This window comes from Nyctereutes procyonoides, unplaced genomic scaffold, assembly GCF_905146905.1.
Source record: "Nyctereutes procyonoides isolate TBG_1078 unplaced genomic scaffold, NYPRO_anot_genome, whole genome shotgun sequence".
Classification (NCBI taxonomy): Eukaryota; Metazoa; Chordata; class Mammalia; order Carnivora; family Canidae; genus Nyctereutes; species Nyctereutes procyonoides.
The window spans coordinates 206,742-228,215 of record NW_026575020.1 but is presented as its reverse complement, the minus strand read 5'-3'; the positions used below and the strand labels follow the sequence as shown (position 1 = coordinate 228,215).

General features: G+C 57.4%; 1 protein-coding gene across 4 annotated transcripts; it reads right to left on the bottom strand.

Moving 5' to 3' along the window:
• Positions 1-259: 259 nt before the first annotated feature.
• PLCD3 (phospholipase C delta 3) lies at positions 260-21,097 on the bottom strand. 4 transcript variants are annotated; one of them, XM_055328807.1, is made up of 15 exons: positions 20,792-21,097; positions 10,951-11,112; positions 10,628-10,856; positions 10,268-10,397; positions 9,186-9,414; positions 7,154-7,355; positions 6,815-6,959; positions 5,276-5,428; positions 3,784-3,921; positions 3,553-3,703; positions 2,676-2,792; positions 1,658-1,824; positions 1,336-1,471; positions 1,113-1,262; positions 260-925 (listed from the first exon to the last, which is right to left on the bottom strand). In XM_055328807.1, the coding sequence occupies exons 1-15, from the start codon at positions 20,928-20,930 to the stop codon at positions 837-839; spliced, it is 2,337 nt and encodes a 778-aa protein (XP_055184782.1). In that variant the 5' UTR covers positions 20,931-21,097; the 3' UTR covers positions 260-836. The 4 variants fall into 4 exon arrangements, with proteins under 4 accessions (XP_055184782.1, XP_055184771.1, XP_055184761.1 ...); XM_055328796.1 differs by lacking the exon at positions 20,792-21,097 and adding an exon at positions 17,068-18,066 and having other exon boundaries at positions 3,784-3,918; XM_055328786.1 differs by lacking the exon at positions 20,792-21,097 and adding an exon at positions 17,068-18,065.
• Between the last annotated feature and the right edge of the window lie 377 nt (positions 21,098-21,474).

Below are 21,474 nucleotides of genomic sequence, written 5' to 3'. Positions count from 1 at the left end.
CATGGTGGAGATGGGGGCAGGGGGAGCCTATGAGTTGGTGTCCCCACAGTCTTGTGATGCTGGAAGCAGCTCGGAGCCAAGAGGAGGGGTCAGGCTATTTTGAGCTGGGGCCTCCTCTCCTGTTGCCCTCCCACCTGTACCATCTCCCTGGCTGGCTTAAATCCAAGCCCTGCTGGGGGAGGGGGCCCAAGGGATTCTGCCCACATCCCTCCTCAGGGTCCTATGGGTATGACCTCAGGTGCTCAGCGTACAGCAGTAGTAAACTTGTTTCTTTATTTTTTAAAATCGATAATCTCCTGTCCTCTTCAGGTCCCTTCTATGACACAAGTGAAAACCTACTCGTAGGCTTCCTGGGAAAGGCAGCCCAAAGTCGAGCTCCAGTGGGGAGCCCAGGAAAGCCTGGCAAGGGGAGGGCCCTGGGGGGTGGCTAATAATACCTGGGGTGGGGGAGGGGGCAAGGAAGGGGCTGAACTACTCTGGGGATGGCGGCTGGGATGCCCCCCAGGGGGGCAGAGAAGAGCTAAAGGCTCAGGTTTCCTCCCCAACTCTGGCAGCCACAGGCCTGGCTCTTCATGAGCCGGGAGGAGGGAGCCAGCCAAGAATCCGAGGAGCTGGGGCCGTCTCCAGGCTCTGGGGTCACAGGGCAAAGCGGCGGCCCGTTCAAGAGGGACCAAGGCAGCCCCTAGCGCTCCACTGGGGCCAGAGAGTGGAGTGGGCAAAGCGAGCAGGCTGGAGGAGCTAGTCCTCCCTGCACCCCCCACTCCTGAGGAGAACAGAGCCTCTGCCACAGGAGGCAGGCTGGCACCCAAGGAGCCCCAGCGTGGGTCGTCCCACCCTCAGAAGCGCTGGATGCGGATGTGGACGAAGAGCGTGGCTGGTGACAGTGAGGCGCCGTCCTTGGAAAGCAGGTGGATGTGGCGGTACCCTGTGGGGAGGGGAGCCACGTGTCCAGTTCTCTGCCCACCCCAACTCCCAACCCTTCAGGGCCAGGGCCGTGGGGGCACAGACCACCTCCCACCTCGGGGCTCGGGGCAAGCTCTCAGAGGACATCCAGGGCCCAGGTGAACAGGGTCTTGGCGGCCCAGACCCCCTCCCTTTCCATCCCCACCCACCTTGCTTCAGGCTATTGAGGGGCAGCGTAAACTGGCCCACGAAGTCGTTGGGGGAGGTGGTATCGTAATCTTCCACCACGAAGCGGACCAGCACCAGCTCAGGAGCCCGCAGCTGGAACTGCAGGGTCTGCCCCCAGCGCGGGTTGAAGCCTAGGGTGCAGGCAGGGCAGTCAGGAGCCTGCTGGCCCCAAGCACCCCCACTGCCACCAGCACATCCACTCACCATTGTTGAGCACATAGTTGGTCTCCTTTCGAGCACAGTCTGCAGGCACCCCGTGGATCTCAACGCGTACCAGGGGATCCACGATGGAGTTTGGCTTCTCAGTGTTCAGCTTGGGCAGCTGCTGTGCAGTCAGCACCTGTGGGGGACAAGGAAGGGGAGCTGCAGTCTGGCCCCTCTGCTCAGGCAGGAAGCCGCCAGCCCTCCCCCACACCCCAGGCCGCCCCCAGGCCACTGCTGTCTGGTGCCCTGCCAGGGAGGACCTCGCTGGGACTAGCTGGGACCCCAGGGTGACCCCAGGGTAGGGCTGGTCCAGGCTGCTGACCTGGATGGTGAGAGTAGTTCTGGGAGGTCCGGGACACTCGGGGTCAAAAGTGGTGTCTGGCTGCCGTAGGCAGGCGGGTTTCAGGATGTAGCCACATTGCCCGTTGACAAGAAAGCGCCCGGCATTGAGGTCCATCTCGTAGCCAGGTGTCTGGAAGTTCAAAGCCACTGTGGACATAGCAGGGTCAGAGCAGGGGCTCTTAGCAGCCCTCCTCTTGCTGCTCAGTTTCAGGTCTCACTGCCCACCCCCACCAGGGCTTGGGGGGCGGGCATCATGGCAGCCAAGGGACCCAGCCCCCACTATCACCACTTTATCCCTGGTATCCCTCGAGGCCAGAGGGTGGGGCAGGGAATAGGTCTGGGCCAGAGTTGGGCCCAAGGAAGGCTGGGGTTTCCATATCTGCCCTCAAAGGGACCATATTCCCCCCTACCTTTGCTCCTTTGTTGGGGCTCAGCGTCCCTCCAGAGCCCACTTTTGTCAGTGTTGATTCAGTGGGACTCCCGGCGGGGGGTGTGTGTGCACACCTCTGTGTGTCAGGGGGCATTAGGGAGTGGGGTGTGTGCATGTCTGTGTGTGTCAGAGGACTCATGGGAGTAGAGGTTTTGAGCTTTCGCCTTTATAAAAAAATGGGACACTGGGGCGCCTGGGTGGTTGAGCGTCTACCTTTGGCTCAAGGCGTGATCCCAGGGTCCTGGGATCGAGTCCCACATCAGGCTCCCCACAGGGAGCCTGCTTCTCCCTCTGCCTGTATCTTTGCCTCTATGTGTCTCTCATGAATAAAAAAAATCTTTAAAAAAAAAAATGGGAGACTTTCACACTGTCAGGAAGAAATGAGTCTGATTTGTTTTCCCACCTATTTTCCCAACTATTTTAATAAGTGCTATTACCAAGAAAACACATTTCTCCACCTTCCAGATAACTATACGGCCCCATCACTGCCCGGGGTCTCCCATGGGTCCCTGGAGGCCGCCCCCACGCGGCAGCACCCTGCCTGCTCTATGCTCCTGCCCCCACTCACCTAGCTGACAGCCGGAGTTCCACATCTCCTGGGGGCTGTAGTTGGCCGAGTTCATCCGAAGCCCCAGGGGGTAGACTCGGGTCAGCTGGCGGGCATTGTGCCTGACAAAGCTGTTCCCTGGGGGAGAGTTGGGGCCCCGGGGGTGTCCTTTATCCGGCCTGTAACTTCCTCTACCCCAACTCCAGGAACAAGCTGGGAACAGAGGCTGAACTCCCTCTGCCCCAGGGCTGAGAGGACCTTCTGGAGAAGGCTCTGGAAGCCCAGAGAGGGTCAAGAACCCCCTTCCACACCCCAGCACTGCATATCCCCCCTACCTCCAGGCCTGGAACAGGGGCCCCAGGCAGACATCCAGCGCTCATCCCACATGCACTCCTCCAACTGTGTTGCGGGTTCCCAGGACTCTTCCTGCATGTCATGCCTCCAGGCCTTCATCCAACCTGTTCCTCCAGCCTGGAAACCCCTTCCCCTTCTTCACCTGGCTGCTTCCACCCTATGCTTTGCTCTGGGGTCTTTACAGGCATCACCTCTCCAGAATCCTTCCCTGATCTCACCGCCTCTGCGGGGGCTCCCCTGGACCCCCCAATGGCCCACTGATCACCCTGCACCATCACTCCCGTCTACACCTGGCCCTGCCACTAGGCTTGAGTCCAGCAAAGGCAGGCAGCAGCCCCCCTCCTCCCAGGGCCCTCTTCCCTCCATCCATGCCAGCCCGGTGCTAGGCACGCACTGGGCGCTCACTCCCTGAGCCCCAATCTGGGGGCCTCCTGACCCCTTCACTGGCCCCAAAGTCCTGTCAGTCTCTTTTCCAGACCAACTTCAGGTTACCGCCCCACCAGGCATCCAGGGTGCCTCCTGCCCCCCATGTCCCCACTCCTACCTGCCTCTCGGATGAGCTTCTTGGCCTTGCGCTCGTTGAGGGAGCTGACCTGGCAGGGCTGGGGCGGGACCGGGGTGGGGCGCAGGGTCCGCAGGCGGGTGGCACAGCAGTACACGGCCAGGGCCGACAGCTCAGGGGAGATCTGCTTGGCCTGGGAGATGAGCCGCAGCGAGGGTCACTGGCTCCAGCCCTGCTCCACCTAGCTCCTCCCGGCCCAAGGGTCCCACTCACCCGCCGCCTCTGTTCTGTGGCCTCTGGCTCCTCTTCCTCCTCTTCCTCTTCCTCCTCCTGGTCGGATAGAATTCGACCATCCTCGCTCCGAGCAGCCGGCAGCTTCTTGCCCTTCACCAGAACCCGGCCCTTCAGCTGCTGTCGGGGCCCACAAACAGGGAAAGATTATGCCCTCCTGCCCCTGGGTTAGTCGTACAACCACCAGACGTGAGGGGCTGACTGGGGGGAGCCGGGAAGGACACACAAAGATGCGTGATGTTTCTTTTTTTTTTTTAATTTTTATTTATTTATGATAGTCACAGAGAGAGAGAGAGAGAGAGGCAGAGACACAGGCAGAGGGAGAAGCAGGCTCCATGCACCGGGAGCCCGACGTGGGATTCGATCCCGGGTCTCCAGGATCGCGCCCTGGGCCAAAGGCAGGCGCCAAACCGCTGCGCCACCCAGGGATCCCGCGTGATGTTTCTTTTTTTTTTTTAATTTTTTTAAACTTTTATTTATTATTTATGATAGTCACAGAGAGAGAAAGAGAGAGAGGCAGAGACACAGGCAGAGGGAGAAGCAGGCTCCATGCACCGGGAACCCGACGTGGGATTCGATCCTGGGTCTCCAGGATCGCGCCCCGGGCCAAAGGCAGGCGCCAAACCGCTGCGCCACCCAGGGATCCCCTCGCGTGATGTTTCTAATAGAAAAAAATGGATACCTGGGTGGCTCAGTGGTTGAACGTCTGCCTTTGGCCCAGGTTGTGATCCCCAGAGGGAGAAGCAGACTCCCCATGGGAAGCCCGATGCAGAACTCCATCCCAGGACCCTGGGATCACGCCCTGAGCCAAAGGCAGACGCTCAACCACTGAGTAACCCAGGTGCCCCCAGCTCAATTTTTTTTAATCGTTTTTTTCTTGAATATTAAAAAAAAAAAAAGAAAGAAATCACACACACACACACACACACACACACACAGGTGAGTCAACATTCTCTGCATATTTGGATTGAGAGTAGGAGAGTTTTCTCAAGGAACCAGAAAAACACAACCGTCCTGAGGAGGCAGATAAAACATTCTGGGGTTTAGGAGGAAAAATCACCCCAGGCCAGATTGCTGAGGAAGCTTCTAAGGCTACAGGAAGAGGTGGTTTACACTGAGCTAGAGGTCTAAGATGGCTGGGAAGGGAGCTTCAGGTAGAGAAGAATGTCCCAACCTTGGAGGTGGGAATGTCTGAGTTTGCAGGGACTCTGTACGCAGGGAGGCAGAGCAGGGAGGTGAGAGTGAGGGCACGGAAGGCCCAGAATAGGGTGGGATGGGTCTAGTCAAGTCTGGTGGGTAGGAAAGAGACAAGACCCTGGGGGGGGGGGGGCTGATGTCAAATGAACGCTGGAGCAGGGGGAGACTGAGGCAGAGAGAGGGAAGGGGTCCTGACATGGAGGTGGCATAGCAGGGGTGGATGGTAGACTGCAGCCAGATCCTCCCCCCACCAGGCTGAGTCTGGGGCGTTCATTACCTCTGGGGATGGCAACTCCTCAGGGTTCTGGGCATCCAGCGCTTGTGTCACCAGCGTGTCTCCCAGGATGGTTCGAAGGTGGCGGGCCATGACAGCCTGTTGCTCCAGCCCACAGTGGTTCTCGAGGGACAGGATGACAGGGTATGGGGACAACTGGGGGGGAAGGGCAACAGCTCAGAACCACTTCCCTCTCCCCCTACGAGGACCCCTACTGTACCTGGCCCCCAACCCTCTTCAGGACAGGCAGGCAAAGGCACTCTGGGGAGCTAAGTAGGTGGGATATACTCTGGGGCAGGTGTGTCTGTAGGGGAACACAGGTCAGATCTGGGGTCTGGTAAAGGTGGAATGTCTGGGAAGCTGAGGACAGCTGCAGGAATGGTTTTGTTTTTAATAAATGCCCTTCATAGCCTAATGACATTGGCCAGTGCTGTTTATGTCACCCACTTTTCTCCCCAAGCCCATACTTTTTTCAGTTGATTTTCTTTTTTTTTTTTTTTTTTTTTTTTAAATTATTTATTTATTTATTTATGATAGTCACACACAGAGATAGAGAGAGGCAAGGCAGAGACACAGGCAGAGGGAGAAGCAGGCTCCATGCACCAGGAGCCCGATGTGGGATTCGATCCCGGGTCTCCAGGATCGCGCCCCGGGCCAAAGGCAGGCGCCAATCCGCAGCGCCACCCAGGGTTCCCTCAGTTGATTTTCTTAAGTAACCTCTACACCCAATATGGGGCTCGAACTCATGACCCCAAGATCAAAAGTAGCACGCTCTTCTGACTAAGCTAGCCTGGCGCCCCCATGCCCATCATTTTTTGAGGATAAGATTTACGTATAGCTTGACAGAAGTTGCAATTTTATGCAGACTCCATGCTGAACTTCTCTTTCATGGCTTCCTCTTTGGGAGTCATGATTAAAATGTCCTTCCCTGGGATCCCTGGGTGGCGCAGTGGTTTGGCGCCTGCCTTTGGCCCAGGGCGTGATCCTGGAGACCCAGGATCGAATCCCACATCGGGCTTCCGGTGCATGGAGCCTGCTTCTCCCTCTGCCTGTGTCTCTGCCTCTCTCTCTCTCTGTGACTATCATAAATAAATAAAAATAAAAAAAAATAGAGCTTGGATCATCCACTCCTCTATTTAAAAAAAAAAAAAAAAAAAAATGTCCTTCCCTACTCTTAAGGTTTTCTCCTGGACATTTTGTGATTTTAATGTAGTTACTAGGGATCCCCGGGTGGCGCAGCAGTTTGGCGCCTGCCTTTGGCCCGGGGCACGATCCTGGAGACCCGGGATCGAATCCCACGTCGGGCTTCCGGTGCATGGAGCCTCCTTCTCCCTCTGCCTGTGTCTCTGCCTCTCTCTCTCTGTGTGTGACTATCATAAATAAATAAAAATTTAAAAAAAAAGATTAAAAAAAATAATGTAGTTACTAAACATGAGGATGGAGGAAGAGGGCCTCTCCCTCAGCTTTCTTCTACCCCATTGGCCAGTTGCCCCAGCAGCACTTGGTGAGTGATATTCTGGGCAGGGGGTCCTAGCAGCTCACAGTGAAGGCATGGTCACGCACAGCCTGGACCACGTCTCGGAAGAGGATCTTGGAGGTGAGGGTGTGGCCGTGATAGATGATGGGCTCCCCTCCTGGGCCCTCCCAGCAGTCCAGCTCCACACAGCGGCATCCCTGGGCAAAGGCCCTGCAGAGACAGATGGGCAGGCAAGATGTCCATCATGTGGGAGCCACAGAGCACAGCAAGGGACAGGGTGAGCCAGGTAGCCACACCTCCTCTTTCCTTCCCCCCTCAGGAAGCCCACAGTGAGATTTGAGCTCTATAGCTCCCCAAGCTGGGTTCCCAGGTGTGCTCGCCCCTACCATCCCCCGCTGCAGTACCTAACATAGGCTTCGGTGCTACTGGGCCCCCCGATCTGAGAGTCAGTCAGATAGGTGTTGTGTGAGGAGGAGATGAAGTAGTGGGAGAGGGGCTGGTCCATGTCCTGGAACACGGATGTGTGGGCTGGGTTCAGGGCAGCCCCTTCAGGTGACAACAGGTACATCATGAAGCCATCCAGTGTCATCAGCTCATGCTGCTTGGCTGCAAGGATGAGCAAAAGAAATCATCAGGCCACAGGGAGGATCCTCACGTCTGGCCCCACAGGCCCTCAAAACAAACTTCACTCAGCTAGTAATAAAGAGCACCTACCTACTGACTAGATTCTACATAAGTTATACCATTTATTTTTTTTAAGATTTTTTATTTATTTATTCATAGAGAGAGAGGCAGAGACACAGGCAGAGGGAGAAGCAGGCTCCACGCAGGGAGCCCGATGTGGGACTCGATCCCGGGTCTCCAGGATCATGCCCTAGGCTGCAGGTGGCACTAAACCGCTGCGCCACTGGGGCTGCCCCCATTTATTTTTTTAAAGATTCTTTTAAAAGCTTATTAATTGGGCAGCCCGGATGGCTCAGTGGTTTAGCGCAGCCCAGGGTGTGATCCTGGAGACCCCGGATCCAGTCCCACATCGGGCTCCCTGCATGGAGCCTGCTTCTCCCTCTGCCTGTGTCTCTGCCTGTGTCTCTGCCTCTCTCTCTCTCTCTCTCTCTCTCTCATAAATAAATAAAATCTTAAAAAAAAAAGCTTATTTATTTGGGACAGCTGGGTGGCTCAGTGGTTGAGCATCTGCCTTTGGCTCAGGGTGTGATCCCGGGATCCCAGAATCGAGTCCCACGTCGGGCTCCCTGCGTGGAGCCTGCTTCTCCCTCTGCCTGTGTCTCTGCCTCTCTCTCTGTCTCTCTCATGAATAAATAAAGAAAATCTTTTTAAAAATTATTTATTTGAGGGTTCCCTGGGTGGCGCAGCGGTTTAGCGCCTGCCTTTGGCCCAGGGCGCGATCCTGAGACCCGGGATCGAGTCCCACATCGGGCTCCCGGTGCATGGAGCCTGCTTCTCCCTCTGCCTATGTCTCTGCCTCTCTCTCTCTCTCACTGTGTGCCTATCATAAATAAATAAAAAAAAAATTAAAAAAAATAAAAATAAAAAAATAAAAATTATTTATTTGAGGGGGATCCCTGGGTGGCTCAGCAGTTTGGCCCCTGCCTTCAGCCCAGGGTGTGGTCCTGGGGTCCCGGGATCAAGTCCCACATCGGGCTCCCTGCATGGGTCCTGCTTCTCCCTCTGCCTCTCTCTCTCTCTCTCTCATGAATAAATAAATAAAATCCTTAAAAAAATTATTTATTTGAGGGAGAGAGAGAGAGAGAAGCAGGGGGGAGGGGCAGAGGGAGAAGCCAACTCCCTGCTGAGCAGGAAGCCTGATGTGGGACTTAATCCCAGGACTCTGGGATCATGACCTGAGCCAAAGGCAGATGTTTAACCAACTGGGTGAGCCACCCAGGCACCCACCATTTATTTTTTTTTTAAGATTTTATTTATTTATTCATGAGAGACATGGGGAGAGAGAGAGAGAGAGGCAGAGACACAGGCAGAGGGAGAGGCAGGCTCCCTGCAGGGAGCCTGATGTGGGACTCGATTCTGGGACCACAGGATCACTCCCTGGGCTGAAGGCAGGTGCTAAACCACTGAGCCACCCAGGGATTCCCCCATTTATTTTTTTAAAGTGATCTCTACACCAAACTTGGGGTTCGAACTCATGACCCCAAGATCAGGAGTTGCATGCTTTAACCAACTGAGCCAGCTGGGCACCCCCATAAGTCATGCCCATTTAATCTTCAGCCAAACCCTGTGAGGAAGATACTATATGTTATGCCACGTTCCAGATGTGGCAGGTGAGTCTCCCAGAGGCAAGGTAACCCACCCAAGATGGCACCCACAGCCAGAAATTGAAGAGCCCACTTAGCTGAAAACCCAGATCTGTCAGATGCCCAGACAGGGTAGTGTCGAGCCCAGCCCCATCTGTGAGACCCCCACCTGTCTCGTTGAGCTCATAGGTGTGGATGAGCTGCTGGGCGTGGGCCAGCGTGGCGCCGTCCTCGCCCTGGTCCTCCAGGAACTCCAGCAGCTCCGGGGCGCTCAGCACGCGGTCCTCACCCGAGTACCGATGGAAGATCTCCTCCAGCTCGGGGCGTTTCAGCAACCGCCGCAGAAACTCCTCAATCTCAGCACCCTCCAGCCGCTCATTGTTGGAGTGGTCACACTCCTGGAAGGCACAGGGAGAAGTTCAGGGAAGGAGAAAGCCGGCCTGTACCGACACACCTGTCATCTACCACGCTGGGCAGGCAGGTGTCCCGCACCTGTACGGACACACCTGTCATCTACCACGCTGGGCAGGCAGGTGTCCCGCACCTGTACGGACACACCTGTCATCTACCACGCTTGGCAGGCAGGTGTCCCGCACCTGTACGGACACACCTGTCATCTACCACGCTTGGCAGGCAGGTGTCCCGCACCTGTACGGACACACCTGTCATCTACCACGCTGGGCAGGCAGGTGTCCCGCACCTGTACGGACACACCTGTCATCTACCACGCTGGGCAGGCAGGTGTCTTGCACAGGTAGAAAAACTGGGAGCTAGCGAGGCTCTGGGTGTCGCTCAAGCTCACACAGCTGGTAAACTGCGGGCGGGGATTCTAGGGGAGGTCTCTTGGATTCAGCGCCTGTCTCTCTGTACTATGACCTACCTACCCCCAAAAATCAAGATGTGGGAGGAAAAACAGTGACCCAGAGGCAGGACGAGCCATAATTCCTCCTCCCACATAGGGTTCTTGCATCCCCAAATTCACACCAGGGGTCAATGAGTAACAAATAATCGAACACGCAGAGCAGTCCGGGTGGAGGTGCCGGCCCAGGTGAGCAGGCTCCCTGGCCCTGCCTGAGGGTGAGGACCGATGCTCTGGGGCGCACTCCCATCCTGGCCCAGCGCCCTCCGGGGAGTGTAAAAGGCTACCCAGGCCCAGATGAGGCCGACCGCAGGCGGAGGCCGCTCCACCCACCAAGGCTGGCGGTGAGGACGGATGGGGTGACTGGGGTCAGAGTGGGGGTGGGAGCCCACCTTGAAGAGGCGGTAGGCGTACATGTCATTCATGTCCACGTTGACCATTCTGAGCAGGCTCTTGATCTCCTTGAAGCTCATCTTGCTGTCCTGGTCCGAGTCTGCCCGGTGCAGGTAGGCGTGGATCCAGGTGTGGGCGCTCAGGAAATACCCGCGACAGGCTGGGCAGCCCCCCCCCCCAGGTGCCTGCGGGGACGCCCGACCTCGGGGCTGTACCTCCCCCCGCCCGCGGCCTCCAGGGCCGGGGTCCCCAGACACCCCAGGCCGCGGCGCCCCCCTCCGCCCTGAAGACCAGGGGCTCTGGCTCGGCCCGCGGGCCCCCCAGCACGGCCCCCCCACCCCGGCGCCCCGCCAGGATATTGGTCGAGGCGCTCGCGCTGGCTCATGGCGTCGAGGCGCGCGCGCAGCTTGGCCAGACCGCGCACCCAGCGCTGCGCCTCCTCGGCCGTGGCGGCCGCCAGGTCCAGGTTCTTGCGGCGGCCCCGGAAGGCGATGGTGAGGCAGCGCGCCGGCGGGAAGGCGCCCCCGAAGCGCCGCAGCCCCTCGGACTGGTGGCCCTCGCGGACCGCCTCAATGTGCTGCACGAAGACTGGGGCGGGGGGGGGCAGGCGCGGCCGGGTCAGGGCCGAGGGACCGGGTCGCTGCCCCCCCCCCGCCACGGCCGCTGTCCCCCCCCCGCTCACAGATGTGCTGCGACGGCGCGCGCGGGACGCGCCGCTGGAACCACACGCTCAGGCCGTCCTCCTGCAGCCGGTACAGCCGCTCCTTCTGCCACGTCCGCGAGCGGATCTTGCGGAGCCGGGAGCCCCGCAGCATGGCGCGCACGTCCTCGTCCTCCGTCAGGCCTGCGGGCGGCGGCAGGCGGCGGGGCGTCGGGCCGGGCCTGGCCGCGCGCCCCTCTGCCCTCTTCCCAGCTGGCAGCCGCCTTGCCCTACAAGCCCTCACAGGCCGCTGGGGACGCGACCGCAGCACTGGGTCTGGCCTTGGGCTCTTCTGCCCCAAGGCCTCGGTTGGTGTGTCCCCGCCAGGCCCCCCTGGGGAGGTGCCAGTACCTCTTTTCCGGGGAGTAGGAGGCCCTCCAAACAGAGCAACCCCTTAGGCAGCGCCTGGGACTCAGGCCTCCCTAAAGGTCCCCCTCTCTGCCACTCCCATCCTGGTCTCCAGACTTCAACCCGAATCTGTCGCCAACAGCCTTTTCCCTTGATGTGAAGCCCTGACATCAAGAAGGTAGTCTCACTATCTAACCTAAATCTCTCTTGCTGCAACCTAAGCTCCTCACCTCTGCTTTCCCCAAGACAAAGACAATAGAGGCCACTCTGGCTCCAGGGTCACAGGCCAAGGACCCCAGGACCAGCCCTGCCAGGCCAGCCTGTGGCTGACATCCAGGTGTCCTCTCTGTGTCCAGCTGAAAGCATGGTCTCCTGTGACACTTGGCACTCACCCTTGCCCAGCCACTGTCACAATCCCACGTAACCCCACATGTGCTTCCAGCTGCCCACCTTCCTTAAGAAGAAGAAATGCTTACAAAACCTCTACCACATGCCAGCCCCTACTCATGAATTAACACAGGAGAGGACAAGTACAGAGAAGCTGAACTAACTTGCCAGAATGCCACGGCTACCAAGTGGTGGAAGGGGACTTCAAACCCTGGAGGTCAGGTCCCAGCACCCCTGCCCACGGCCACCACACTGAATCCCTCTGCTCCTCTGTCCCTCCTCCTTGCTGTCATGGTCAGGGTGCAGGTGGGGAGTGCAGAATTTAAATTCAGGGGCCCTTGGGGCAGCCTGGGTGGCTCAGCCGTTTAGCACAGCCTTTGGCCCAGGGCGTGATCCTGGGGACCCAGGTTCAAGTCCTGTGTCGGGCTCCCTGCATGGAGCCTGCTTCTCCCTCTGCCTGTGTCTCTGACTCTCCCTCTCTGTGTCTCTCATGAATAAATAAATAAAACCTTTTTTAAAAAAATTAATAAATTCAGGGGCCCAGGGAGGCAAATCCCAACACTGTCACTTCTGAGTTACACAGCCTTGGTGGCAGTAACCCGTGACTGCTCTGAGCCTCATGTTCTCTGTGCACACAGTGCAGACACCACAGTTGTCCCTGCAGCAAAATCCAAACTTCAGTCAAGATGCCACCCATCCTGAGGGGGCCACATCCTGCTCTCATCTGTCTTGTAAGAGGTCAATACCAAAGGTTTCTGAGCCAGGGGACAACAGGAAGAGTGGAAAACTGGCAAACTGAAACTGGAGGGTCCATGCCCTTTGGAAGGAGCAGGGCAGCCAGGAGTGGATGAGGGCAGCCCAGAGTCTCTAGAGAACAGGAAGCTGGATTTGTATGTGAAGCCTCCGGATTTTTCAATGTTGGCAACTAAATCAAATTGAAACAAAAAGCCCCTAAAACACCACTGTGTGGGCCAAATGAAACAGGACAATGGGTGTATCTTCCTCCCTTTATTTTAACAAGCCCCCAGTACTGGGTTTGGCTTTAGGCTTTGTGCCCCCAAGGCCCCTGTTTGTTGTAAACTCTCACCTATGGAACCAAGTCTAAATCCCTGGGCCGCCTTTTCTCACTCTCTCTGGGAGCCTTTGTAGGATCCTTCCTGTTTCTCTTCCTCACACAGAACTCCTTCAAGGATCAGCTCAGACACCATCTCCTCCAGGAAGCCTTCCTTGATTTGTCCTCAGATGGGCATTCTCCCTCCCTGGTCACCAACAGCACTTTTTATTTTAAAACAAACACCCCACCTAAATTGTAATTTCGGTGAACTTTAATAAGTCCAAGGACAGGGACAGAGTCTTATATCCATAGTTCAGGGCTCATCCCAGACCCAGGCTCACAGCCAGTGTTTTCTGAAACGGGAGGACGAGCCATGTCGGCAGATGTACCGACAAGTGGGGAACTAAGCTCATTCTACCGCCAGCCAGCCCTTCCCGATCTGTCCTTTCCTCACGGGCCAGGATTTCTAAACCCTGGCTGTGATCGGAATTACCTGGAGGAGGTTGCAAAACCCACAGCCCAGAGATTCTTGTCCAGCAGGTGTGGGTTGGGACTTGGGTTTCTATGTTTAAAAACCTACCCTGTGACTCTGAGGGTGATTGTGATGGAGAATCAGGGTTTTAGGACCAGGGGAGAAACCTGCCACCTGGAGGAGCCTACGGTCCTGGTCCTCGTTGGGGCTTGCCTGTGGCCCTAATGGCTCCAAAGGGTCTCTCACGATTCAGACTGGCCTCTTGGGTCAGTGCCAATCAGTGCTCCCTAGCTGGGAAGTGGAGGTGGAATCCTCCTCTCTCCAAACAAGAGGCTAGAACGCCGCAAGCACCAGGCCAAGAAACTCAGCAGACCCTTAGCCCTCTGCACTCACACGCCCATGTGTGGGCAACTTCTGAATCCCCTCAGCCTGAGAAGCAGTGAACTGGGGGGCGGGTAGGACATTGGGGGGACCTGTAGTGCCATCACAACTGAGCCCACCCCTCCTCCACCTCTTCAGCCATAGGAAAGGAACTCCTCATTCCGGTGACAACCATGTTCTGCAGCTGGGGCCACCTCCCCTGACCCCGCCAGCCCTCCAATGCCAAGCCCGTGGTTGGGGAGGGTTGGGAGGGGGGGAGCTGGTGAATGACTAAGGCCGGAAGTGGAGGTGAGTCACCGAGGGCCTGCTTTGTCCAGAGTCTTCTACAAACAGGACATGGACACAGGGAGACTAAACTTCTGATGGGCCCTCTGCTGGGACAGGTTCCCATGTTGAGGGCCCCCCCTTCACACACACACACACACACACACACACATACACGCTCCCCAGGAGCCTGGTGAGGGAAAGGCTGACAGTCCAGGCTGCCTGCCCAACCAGCACTGGCCTCAGGATGGCACTGCTCTTTGGACCACACTGCCTCCCAACCACACTCACAGTGGAGAAGCCAAACAGAATGAGAGTTCAATGCCAGGCTGAGCCAGGTGCTGAGTCCCTGGGCAAGTAACACTATTTCCCCATTGCTTCAGCTTCTGAGCCCTCGGGGATCGAAGGGATTAGGATTCCAGACAGGAAGGGCGGGGCCCACAGAGGTAAAGGGGTGAGGTCAGGAGGACGCGCTGGAAGGCCCCTGGCTCTCTGCCCTGGCACCCAGTAAACATTTATAGGTCCTGTCAGGGCCCAAACCCACAGATGCTTCCTCAGCCTCATTCCTCCCTGCTTGGAGCAGGTGTACAAGCTGCCTCTTGTGGGTTCCATGGGTATCTATCTAAACATCTCTGCCTAGGCAGCCCAGGTGGCTCAGTGGTTTAGCGCTGCCTTCGGTCCAGGGCCTGATCCTGGAGACCGAGGATTGAGTCCTGTGTCGGGCTCCCTGCATGGAGCCTGCTTCTCCCTCTGCCTGTGTCTCTGCCTCTCTCTCTCTCTCTCCATCTCTCATGAATAAATAAATAAAATATTTTTTTAAAAAATTGAAAAATAAACATCTCTGCCTGGAACCTGGAATTGGGCTGGGCCAGTATCATGACCACCTTGACTGACCAGAGAGGAAACAGTTATAAAGCCACAGCAGTAGGGCAGCCCGGGTGGCTCAGCGGTTTAGCGCTGCCTTTGGCACAGGGCCTGATCCTGGAGACCCGGGATCGAGTCCCACATCGGGCTCCTTGCATGGAGCCTGCTTCTCCCTCTGCCTGTGTCTCTGCCTCTGTGTGTGTGTGTCTCTCTCATGAATAAATAAATAAAATCTTAAAAAAAAAAACCACAGCAGTAAAAATGAGGATGAACAATAGGCAAAAGATAGAAACAACCCAAATGTCCAGCAACAGATGAATGGAGAAGTAAAAGGTGGTATAGACATACAGTGGAATATTATTCAGCTGCAAAGGGAATGAACCCTGGCAGCACTGTGAAATAAGCCAGTCATAAAAGGACAGATATTGTAAGATTCCATTTACACACGATGTCTAGAATAGTCAAATTCATAAAGACTCATTATATGTCACATATATCTCAATAAAAAAAAAAATTCAGAGGCAGAGTGTAATTAGAGGTTACCAGGGCTCCAGGGCGGGGAGGAAGGGGAAAATGACTGGTTAATGGCAGAGGGGTTTTTGTTGTTTGTTTAGGGTAATGGAAAAGTTCGGGGACTAGCACAACATTGTGAATGTGTAACAGTGTGAATATAATTAATGCCACTGAATTAGCCACTTCGAAATGGTGAAAATGGCTACTTTTATGATATATATTTTTACTGCTAATTAAAAAGTAACATAATATGCCAGAAACCACTGTATGCTTTAAATGAGTGAACCGTATGATGTGTGAATTAATATCTCAATAAAGTGATACAAGAGGCACAGAGCAGCTAACTTATCCAGGGTCCTGGGTCTGTAGGTGGTGGTGGATCTAGAATGCACTGAGAGTTGGAGGGTGCCTAAGCCCCCAAAGGGCTGTGTGTGGCTCCAATGAGCTAATGCCAAGGTGCACTCCATTTAGGGCCTGGCCCACAGTGGGCACTCACTAAATTACAATAAAGGGAAGGGAGGCGGTGGCCCGGGAGGGAAGAAGGACCCAGGCATGTTCCCATACGTCCTCCTCAGCCATGGTCTCCAGCTGGGCCCTTGTCCAGCCCAGATCAGTGCTGTCAGCTGGGACTCAGACACCTCCTCTAGGCCAAATGCTTATCTCAGCCTCCAGAGACTGGCCAGGGGGAGGTGAGGAATGGACACCTCCCAGTTTCCCAACTATCACCTTTCAGCCTGGGCGGTTTGGTCTGTGTGTGGTCTGAGGCGTGAGCAGCTCCGTATTGGCGGCCAAGGCCAAGGGCAGGAGACTGTTCAGTGACAGAGCTGGAAGGGGTCATGGGAAAGAAGCCTGATCCATCTCTGATCCTCAACCCCCCATCTCCACCCCTTTCCATAGATGGGCCACTGGAATTATGAGAGGGTAGGTTGTATGTGTTGACAATAGTGTGGGTCACCCAAACCAAGGAAGGACACAGGGGCCACGTAGGGGGTGGGCAGAAGCCAGAGCTGGCCAGTGATGGGAGGTGAGGGTGGGTGGGCTATGTGGTTACAAGGAGTGTAGACAAGAGGGGTAATATGTAGGCATATTACTTTCATAGCAGGGCATGAAAGTGGGAAGTCTCGAGCAAGGGTGTGTGTCAGGCTGAGTGTGCATATAGGGTGTGTGTGCTGGTGTATGTGTGTGTGCGCACATGTGTGGATGTGTGCTTGCACCAGTGCACGCTCAGGAAGGGCACACGGGGCTCCAGCAGGAATGTGAGACATGCAGGGAACAGCAACAGCTGACAGCTTCATGCCAAGTGGGGGAGGGGAGGGAGAGAAGCTTTTCCTGATGGTTCTGGGAGGGAGCACACAATGGTAAGGGGTCCCAAACGCCCTCCCACCCTAATCCTCTGGCCAGCAGGCAGCGCCAGCTCTTCGGGTACCCAGCATGTCCCCCTTGCCTGGGCAGGCCGCCACACCCGGGGCGAGGGCCCAGTGGAGCTCAGCGCCAGACTCCATAACATTCCTCGGAGAGTCAACAAAGTCAGGAAAGGCAAGCAGTGCTTCTCCTGTCCCTGGCCAGACACAGTGTGACAAAGGTGGCAGCACCCTTTCCGGCAGGGCCAGAACAGGTATGAAGCCTATTTGGGGGCAGAGGTCGCAGGAGAGGGCCTCCCCAGAGCTAAAGAAGGAGGAGAGGCCAGGGAAGCCACAAGGCATGACAGCCTAACCACAAGGCCTAGCTAGAACGGCTGTCCAGGTCTCCCTGCCGTCAGGCCAGGCACCTGCCAGGACCCCCACCTGCCAACTCCACGCACGGCAGCCCCACTCACCCTGCAGGAGACATCCTGGGCAGGCCATAGGGAGAGCCCTCTTGCCCCCGGGGCACTTGGTGCTGCGTGCGGGCCGGGAGGAAAGGGAACAGGATTGTGCCCACTCAGGGCTCTGCTCACTGGGAGGATTAGGGGCAGGGCGGAGCATCAGGGGCACAGGCAACGCCAGGGGCTCTGGGGAGACAGGCTTGTCAGATAAAATTCAGGATGCCCACTTCAATTCAAATTTCAGATAGTCTTAGACTATCTTTCAGTCTAAGTCTGTCCCAAGTGATTTGTTGTTTATGTGAAACTCACGTTTAACGGGGCATCCTGTATTTTTATTCGGCAAGTGAATAATTCGGTGAGGACACCCCTAGAGGCTGGCAGGGCCTCTGTGGGGGAGAGGTGGAGCCGGCCATGGCCAGGCACACATCACCCACTCACTCGTTGTGATATGAGCTCGGACCCTGGGCCAGACGCCTGGCTTCAGACCTTCTCTCGGCTCCTTCCCAGGGTTGAACCTCTCTGAATCTCAGTTTCTCATTTGTAAAATGAGGCTAATGGTACCACATACCTCATACAATCGTGAGCATTAAATGAGCCAATGCGTGAAAAGCCCTCGCTCACTCGTTGTAGCGTGTTATAAAGGTGATAATTAGTATTCATTAGTTCTGGCATAAAAGAGCCATCATTGAAACCTAGGCTTTGGCGGCTGTCTCTTAGCCCTGTGGGCCCCGGGGCTGGTGGCTTCATCCTGGCTAGGGGATCTGCGCTGTGAGGACCGCAGCAAACCTTCTCCTCCAAGGAGCCCAGGATTAGGTGGGTTCCCGCTGCAGCAAGCTCAGCCGCTATGTCTGGCCCGGCAGGTGCTCATGGAGCTCTAGCTCTCTCCAGCTGATCCCTGGCTTCCTGGGGACACGCCACCCTGGGGGAAGGGACAGGAGAAGAGCCCCAGGCTCCGCAAATGACTTGCTTGCACTCTGCGGGAGTGGTGTTCCTCCCTCCCTCGTGGTCCCAGTTCCTCCTCATTGTCCCAGTTCCTCCACCACCCACCCACTCACCCACCCAGGATGGCCCGGAAAAGCCCTTTCTTTTCTGTGAGTCCCTCTGAGCCTTCGATCTCTAAGCCACTCCTTGCCCAAGCCTCTTGACCAGATCAGAAATAAGATCTGTTCTGTTAGCCTAAGGGGTGTGGCCATGGCCATGGGGGGGGGGGGTTGGGGCGCATCTGGCCAGGAGCTCTGGCTGCTGTGGTCGGGGAAGCTACCTGGGTGGTGGGCCCCAGGACACCTGGGTTTGGTCTCTGCCCCGTTGCTGGAGTCAGGGAGGCCTGGGGAAGGGGCATTCCCCAGAAACTGGACATTCCTTTCTTGGCAGTCATTCAGCAGGACAGCGCAGCAGTGGGGAGGACAGCCCAGGTGACATTCTGACACCCACATAGGTCGTGACAGTGTCACTATGATGGGGTGCCTTGAGCTCCCATGGAGCTTAATCATTCAGGGCAGTTGAGCCCTGGGCTCAGTTGTAATTATTGGTCTACAAGTGTCTCCTGCTAGTAAACTGTGTGCTCCCTGAGGGCAAAGTGCTGTGTTATTCATCTCCGTAGCCCCAGCCCTTGGCACAGCACAATGGCACACTGATAGGGCCAAGCAGATGTGTTTGGAATGAAGAAGTAAGCAGGTATGCAGGGGCATCATCCCAGCCCTCCCACAGCATCCGCCACCCCTGCAGTGGCTGACTCCAGGGACTGCTTCTCTGGCCCCACATCAGCCCAGGGAAGACAATGGCACCTCAACTCCGCATGGCCATCCTCCTCTTCCCAAGGCACCAGCACTGCTCAGCCCAGAGAATGACACTGCCATCCACCAGAGACACCTTTCAGATCTCACCAACTACGGACTCTAGCCCAGGCCGCCTCCTAGGGAGTTCTAGAATTCAACTCAGCTGCACTGGCCCGAGTCTGAGCACCACCATAGCTTGACCATCTCAGTCCTCGGTCTCCCTCTTATGGTTCTCCCTGATTCACCCTTGCCTTCATCCAATGTGCCCCTAGTCTGTACGAGCCCTGCCTCCGTCCTCTTGCCAGAGACCCTCTGGGACTCCTGCTGCCCTCCAGAGCAAGTCTGTAACTCTATAAGGAGGGACCTTGAGAATTTGGCGCCCACTTGCCTCTTTCCAGTCTCCAGCTGGCTCTGGGGTGCAGCCAGGACCCTCGCTGGCTCCCCAGCAACTGACTTGCCCCCTCCCTTCCTAGTATTGTTTCTTTTTCTTTTTTTCTTTTTTTTTTTTTTTTTATGATAGTCACAGAGAGAGAGAGAGGCAGAGACACAGGCAGAGGGAGAAGCAGGCTCCATGCACCGGGAGCCCGACGTGGGATTCGATCCCGGGTCTCCAGGATCGCGCCCTGGGCCAAAGGCAGGCGCCAAACCACTGCGCCACCCAGGGATCCCCCTAGTATTGTTTCTTTGCTTCATTGCCTGATCTCCCTGCTGAAGCCTCCACTCTCTGAAGGGCCAGAACCTTGCTGAATCCCAGGACAGAGCCTACTAGAGAGAGGCAGGCAATAAATGTCCGCTGAATGCATGAATGATTGGAGGGTAGGGCAGAGATCATGTGTCTTACGGCTTCTTAAGGAGAGTGCAAGGCTCAGCGCTCAGAACATAGAGCTCAATCAATTTAGATCAAATGAGTGACAGGAGAAAGAAGAAAGAAGGGGGACGGGGGTGGGGGGATCAACAAGACTGGCGATCGGCACCCCTGAATTCTGCCCCAAGATTCACACTGGTTTCCTGGACAGCCCTGCCCTGTCCCCCCAGCCCCACACCCCACCTTTCCATCATTAACTATTTACCAGCAGCAGTTCCAATACCCCACTTTGGTTTCATGGTACGGTACATTTTATAAAATACTCGCACACACTCTCCAGCCCCTCCCCCTCATTCAAGCCACTCAACCAGCCAGTCGGTCACACTTTGCCCAGGCTCTGAAAGGGTACCAGCGGCAGTGTGGCTGGGCACAGCCTCCATGCCAGCCTTTGCCCTTGACTAGCTGTGTGGGCAGTGTGGGCATTGACAAAATCTTCAACTTCTCTGGGTCAGTTTCTCCATCTGTGAAATGGGAATGATACCAGGTACCTCTCAGGAGAGTGACGAAGACAGAGTGATGCCACCTATGTTAACTATCCAGTGAGGTGGGTCTCTGGGAGATCCTTAAGAAGCCACGGTTGCATTCCTTCCCTGGTCGCTTCCCCCACACCTGAGACGGGAACTCTGCCTTTTTGACTCCAAGGACACTATTCTCACCAATTCGACCTGCCCTACCAGTGCTGTGTGGCTGCTGCAACCCTTGTGGAGGCTTCAGGGCTGGAGGCCCGCCTCTTCCACCGCTCCCCTGCCCCCTAAGGGCGGCCCAGAACGCAGGATGCCCGGGGGCGCCCGCAGAGCCTGGAAGGCACGCGGGGTTGGGGAGGCGGGTGAGGGACGCCCCGAGCCTGTCTCTGCCACTCTATTCGCCTGGTCCTCGGGGACCCCAATCCGCGCCCCCGCGCCCCGTCGGCGCCTCCTGGTGGGCAGCAAAGGCCACCCACGGGCCTCGGTCGGCCCGGGAACGTCGGGGGACCTCAGGTGTGACCCGCAGCGCGTACGGCGCTGCACTCCGAGCCTCGCCAGCCTCCGCACACCCCCCGGCGGCCCGGGGAGCCCTCGACGGCGCCCACCCCGCCCCGCCCCCGCCCGTCACTGACCCATCTTCTTCAGCGCCCGCAGCCCGGGCCTCCTGCTGCCGCCGTCCGGGGGCGCGAGCGCGACGGGCGTCGCGACCTGGGCGGGCCCCGGGGGCTCCTCGGGCCGGCGGCGGCGGCTCCTCCAGCGGCCGCACAGCATGGCTCGGCGGGGCCGGGGCCGGGGCCGGAGCCGGGGCCGGGGCCGGGCCCGGGGTCTGCGCGCGGGGACGGGGCAGCGGGGTCACCGCTCCGGCCCGGCCCCGGCTCTGCGCGCGGTTCCGAGCCAGAAACTTAGCGGCGCCGGGAGGGAGTCGGGAGGGGAGGTGTCGGGAGCTGGGACGGAGGGAGGGACGAGGTCGGGAGAAGGAGGGACGCGGAGGCAGGGGGCGGGGCCGAGGACGGCGCGGTGGGAGGTGCGAGGCGGTGGCTGGGGGCCGGGCGCTGACCCCAGGCCGGGAGGTGCGCCCTGGGCGAGGTGTGGGAAGGGAAGGGGTCGCCTCTGCGGCCGCCCCCCGCTCATGAGTCCCCCTCCTCGTCCACGCAGCGATCCTCGGATCCCGGCCCCACCGGTGACCTCCGCCCCAAATCGGGGGCTGGGGGCCAGAGGAGGGCCGAGGATTGTCCTGCGGCAGACTCCCCCTGCGTTCTCGGGACCCCGACTCGAGGTGGACCCGGGACCCCTCTCCACCTTCTCCTGCTCCGTC

Excerpts from the sequence above, each read along its gene's own strand:
- PLCD3 (XM_055328786.1), bottom strand. The coding sequence starts at position 17,215 with ATGCTCCGCCCTGCCCCTAATCCTCCCAGTGAGCAGAGCCCTGAGTGG. Across the intron at positions 11,113-17,067 it reads CCCAGGATGTCTCCTGCAGG|GCCTGACGGAGGACGAGGAC; the intron begins GTGAGTGGGGCT and ends CGCCGCCCGCAG. Across the intron at positions 2,793-3,552 it reads GAAGCTCATCCGAGAGGCAG|GGAACAGCTTTGTCAGGCAC; the intron begins GTAGGAGTGGGG and ends ACTCTCCCCCAG.